Source organism: Babylonia areolata, chromosome 8 (assembly GCF_041734735.1).
Source record: "Babylonia areolata isolate BAREFJ2019XMU chromosome 8, ASM4173473v1, whole genome shotgun sequence".
In the NCBI taxonomy this organism is placed as follows: Eukaryota; Metazoa; Mollusca; class Gastropoda; order Neogastropoda; family Buccinidae; genus Babylonia; species Babylonia areolata.
In genome coordinates, this window is record NC_134883.1 from 28,672,662 (window position 1) to 28,677,661 (window position 5,000).

Below are 5,000 nucleotides of genomic sequence, written 5' to 3' on the forward strand. Positions count from 1 at the left end.
AGTACCTGTGTGAGAGGAAATGCTTGACTGAGACGGCGTGCAGAAAACAACAACAACAACAACAACAACAACACACACACACACACACACACACACACACACACACACACACACACACACACACACACACTCACACACACTCACACAAACAAACAAACAAACAAAGGATTTAATCCTTGAGGTCGCTTGTCAGAAGACTGAGGAATGAAAACGTGCAGTTGGCATCCCACAATCGATTCTTTAGCCAGAAAGAAAGGGTCTGAATGGGTACACATGTACCTATGGGAGCAGGTGCTTGCTTGATTTTCAAACAAACAAGCAAAAACAAAAAAAAGGATTGCATGGGGACACATGTACCCACGGGAGGAGGTGCTTGACTGATTTACAAGAAATTGAATGGGGACACATGTACCTATGGGAGGAGGTGCTTGACTGATCTGCAAGAAAGGGACGGAATGGGGACACATGTACCTATAGGAGGAGGTGCTTGCTTGATTAAAAAAAAAAAGAAAAGAAAAAAAAAAGCAAAAACAAATCCCCAACAAAGACAAACAAATAAAAACAGAAAAAGATTGCATGGGGACACATGTACCTATGGGAGGAGGTGCTTGATTTGCAAGAAAGAGACTGAATGGGGATACAAGTACCTATTGGAGGAGGTGCTTAATTAATTTGCCAAAAAAAAAAAAAAGAAAAAAAAAAAAAGAGGGAAAAAAAGGAGATTACATAGGGACACATGTACTTGCGGAAGGAGATGCTTGCTTGAGTTGAAATAAAAAGAAAAAAAGAAGAAGAAAAAAAAAAGAAAAAAAAAAAAGAAATTGAATGGGGACACGTGTACCAACAGGAGGAGGTGCTTGCTTGATTTGAAAAAAAAGAAAAAAAAAAAGAGATTGAATGAAGTCACATGTGTCTCTGGAAGGAGGTGCATGACTGATTTGCAAGAACGAAATGGACATAATGGTGACACGTGTACCTATGGGAAGAGGTGCTTGACAAATTTGAAACAAAGAGATTGAATGGGTACACATGTACGTATGGGAGAAGATGCTTCACAGATTTGCAAGAAATTGGAGAAATGGAGACACATGGGGAAGAGATGCTTAGTAAATTTGCAAGAAAGAGATTGAATGATCTCACGTGTGTCTCTTTTTTTCTTGTCTTTTTCAAATCAAGCTTGATTTGAAAAAAGAAAAGGAAAAAAAAAAGAAAGAAAAAGAGACACAGCGAGGGAGAGAGACAGGCAGACAGACAGACAGACAGACAGACACACACACACACACACACACACACACACACACACACACACACAGTGAGGAAGAAAACAGAATCAAAGACAGACAAAGAGACACGGTGAGAGACAGACAGACAGACAGACAGACAGACAGACAGACAGACAGAAAGAGACAGGAAGAGACAGAATCAAAGACCGACAAAGAGACACAGAGAGAGAGAGAGAGAGAGAGAGAGAGAGAGAGAGACGGACAGACAGGCACGCCGACAAACAGGCAAACAGATTAACAGATAAACAAACAGAAAAGACATATCGGGCACACACTTACACACGCGCGCGCGCGCACGCACACACACACACACACACACACACACACACACACTACACACACACACACACACACACACACACTACACACACACACACACACACACTACACACACACACATGCACACACACATGCACACGTACTACACACACACACACACACACACACACACACACACATGCACACGCACTACACACACACACACACACACACACACGGGTGAACGAGCGCCGTACCATTAAACTTGGGCAAGGGAGGGAGGAGGGTGGTGGGGCCGTAAGAGGTGCTGCCACTGCTGGTGAGTGCCATGTTGTCTGCCCTTGGAGTCACTCTTTCTCTGCGGCGGAAGAGAAATCGTGCACAGTACAACACATTTTAAATATTGTTCCCATCATGCGCCTGTCCTTCTGATGATAATGATAATGATAATGATGATGGTGATAATCATGATGATAATGACAGCAGCAGCACCAACAATAAAAAAAAAAGAAGAAGATGATAACGATAATATCAACGACAACAATGCAATGCCATAGTGATGATAATGATGATAATGATAACTGCCGGACAACAGCAACAACAATAAAATGATAATAATGATAATGACAACAATAACAACAACAAAAGCAGCAATACAACGATAATGATGATGATGATGATGACAATGATGATATTGATAGCAACAACAACTACAGTAACAATAACAATGCTGGATAACAACAACAACATCAATAATGATAATCAGTGATGATAACAATAATATCATCATCGTCAGCTGCAGCAGCAATAGTAGTAGTAGTAGTAGTTGTTGTGGTGGTGGTTGTTGTGGTGGTGGTAGAAGCCCAGTTAAAGCATCATAAGAAGAAGGACTGAGGAGGATGAAGAGGAGGGAGAGTATAATGATGATGATAATCATTTATATATATATATATATATATATATATATATATATATATATAAAACACTGAACAACAACAAGTATTGAAATGCTGATAGAAACACATTTCATACAACAACTTTTCTTCATGTGAGTTTACGGTGATTTAGTTGTGAAAAATTCACCTGTTATCGCGATTAACACACACACGGACGGTAACAGTGACCATAACAAAATTAATAATAATAATGATAATAATAAATAAACGAAATGACATCATATCACGATTGACGTAAGTGCTGTAGTTTCGTCAATGAAGCGCTCCATTTGAATGTTGGAGAGCATCACATAGGGAATCAAGCTTCGATCTGTCAAGATAAATCTCCTCAGTTATCGTTGTTACACATTTCACTCACATCGAAACAGGTGGATTTATTTTTGACCAGTCACAATTTTAATCCATTTCAATCATTTTTTTGTTTTAATGTTTACCAAGAACCCAGTATGGATAGTGAATATGTATTTACTGCGTTTTGATCAGTTGCCATCATAGAAATGGGTATTATAGCTTCAGTTCAATCGTTCCAGCCACGTTTGAGCTTTGCGTATTCTCTCTCTGTGTCTCTCTCTGTCTCTCTCTCTGTCTCTGTCTCTGTCTCTCTCTCTCACTCTCTCATAATTCCGTTTATGAAGACCCAAATCTGGAAAAGCTATTTATCATGAACTCTCTATATGCATCTTGGTCACACAGAAACACGTCAGTAGGCTTACCGGCAGTCCAACTAACCATGGTCATTCCTATCACATCGATGAACTGATCAAATCTTTCTACCTGTCTCTCTCTCTAGTCCCTGTGTTTCTTCTATCTGATGCCTGTCTGTCTCTTTCAGTCCGCTGTGTCTGTGTACCTTGATAACTGTGTCAGCTTCTATTTTCAGTGGACAAAACGTAGGAGTTCATCAAGACAGCGAAAGGCCCACAACATATGTATCGGGTGCCCCTCCCAAAAGTGAACCGCTCGGTGATAGAGAAACCGAATTCATTGAACATTTTCACACAGTAACCTTAGAGTATCGTCAGCAAGTCTGCAGAATATCTACAAGTTCGGACGCAAATTATGAGAGTATTGTCAAATTCAAAACAGCATGTCAAAAAATCCAGTACCAGAGCTGTGCAATGTGACCTTCATCATGTTCATGCTAGCTGCAAGGTGTTGGCATCTGTCAATCAGTGTCAGTCTAAAAATAGCCTGTCTGGGTGTCAAGTCTATTGATTATTTTTTTTTATTTGATTTAAAAAAAATTTTATTATTATTATTGTCGTCTGTATCCAAAACCAGTTCTGTCCAATGTTTGAGTTTGGAAGGATCAACTATTTGAGTGAAAGTGATAAGGTTACCATTGAAAACTGTTTCAAGGAGAAAGGCTGGGGTGGAAGAAGGATCGCAAAGGAATTTCCAGGCAAGGGGTGGAGTCATGTTACTGTAAACGGACTTATCGCTAAAATACGCACTACAGGATCAGTGGCACGTAAAATTGGCAGTGGGAGACCCAAAGACAGCACGTTCGGAGGAGAACAAGGACCGTGTTGAGGAACTGATTCAATCCCAGGAGGAGAACCCATGGACCCACAAATCTCTTAGAGAAGTTGCAAGCGATTTACAAGTGAGCAAGTCTTCTGTGCAAAGAATGACGAAAGAATTTTTGGATACAGACGACAAAAACAAACCCAAAAAACAAAACAACAACAACAACAAAAATCAATAGACTTGACACCCAGACAGGCTATTATTAGATGACACTGGTTGACAGATGCCAACACCTGGCAGCTGGCATGAACATGATGGTCGCATATTGCACAGATCTGATATTGGATTTTTTGACATGCTGTTTTGAATTTGACAATACTCGCATAATTTGCATCCGAACTTTTAGATATTTTGCAGCCTTGCTGATGATACCCTAAGGTTACTGTGTGAAAATGTTCAATGAATTCGGTTTCTCTGTCACTGAGAAAATACTTGTCAACAAGCGGTCAGTTCACTTTTTGGGGACACTCGATATATATTGTACAGCCAACACTCACTTCACCAAACACGGAAACTCAAAATAAAGTGATGTATGAGTCGACAAACCGACCTGCAGCATAATTATGTACTCCTTTTTGAACACTCGATTCAACCAAAGACGATGTAGGTGTAACTGCACACACTGTCTTAACTGAAAACACTAATCCATGGTGTTCTGATGGTTACATTTCTGTATCACATCCAACGCTATTCATTCCAACAGGAATGACTTTCACAGTTCATTTTTGTTCATACTCGCATTCGAAAAGCCAAACAGACCTCCCACACTTGAATGGTGGCACATCAGAGGTAGGTATAACCCGTCCGCCACGGAAGCGGGAGAATCTGAGCGCACATTCGCCGGAATCCCACAGTCGCCAGTATTTTCTCCTTCTCCGCTAGACCTTGAATAGTGGTCTGGACGCTAGTCATTTCCTGTCAGACGATAAACCGAGGTCCCGTGTGCAGCATGCACTTAGCGCATGCAAAAAAC

General features: G+C 40.6%; 1 protein-coding gene across 1 annotated transcript in view; it reads right to left on the bottom strand.

Annotated features, from left to right (window-relative positions):
• LOC143285260 (uncharacterized) overlaps window positions 1-1,871 on the bottom strand; it is an 11,296-nt gene extending 9,425 nt beyond the window's left edge. Inside the window, exon 1 of the mRNA XM_076592518.1 lies at window positions 1,799-1,871. Within this exon, the coding sequence (XP_076448633.1) occupies window positions 1,799-1,871 (73 nt within the window). The remainder of the gene's footprint in view (window positions 1-1,798) is intronic.
• Between the last annotated feature and the right edge of the window lie 3,129 nt (window positions 1,872-5,000).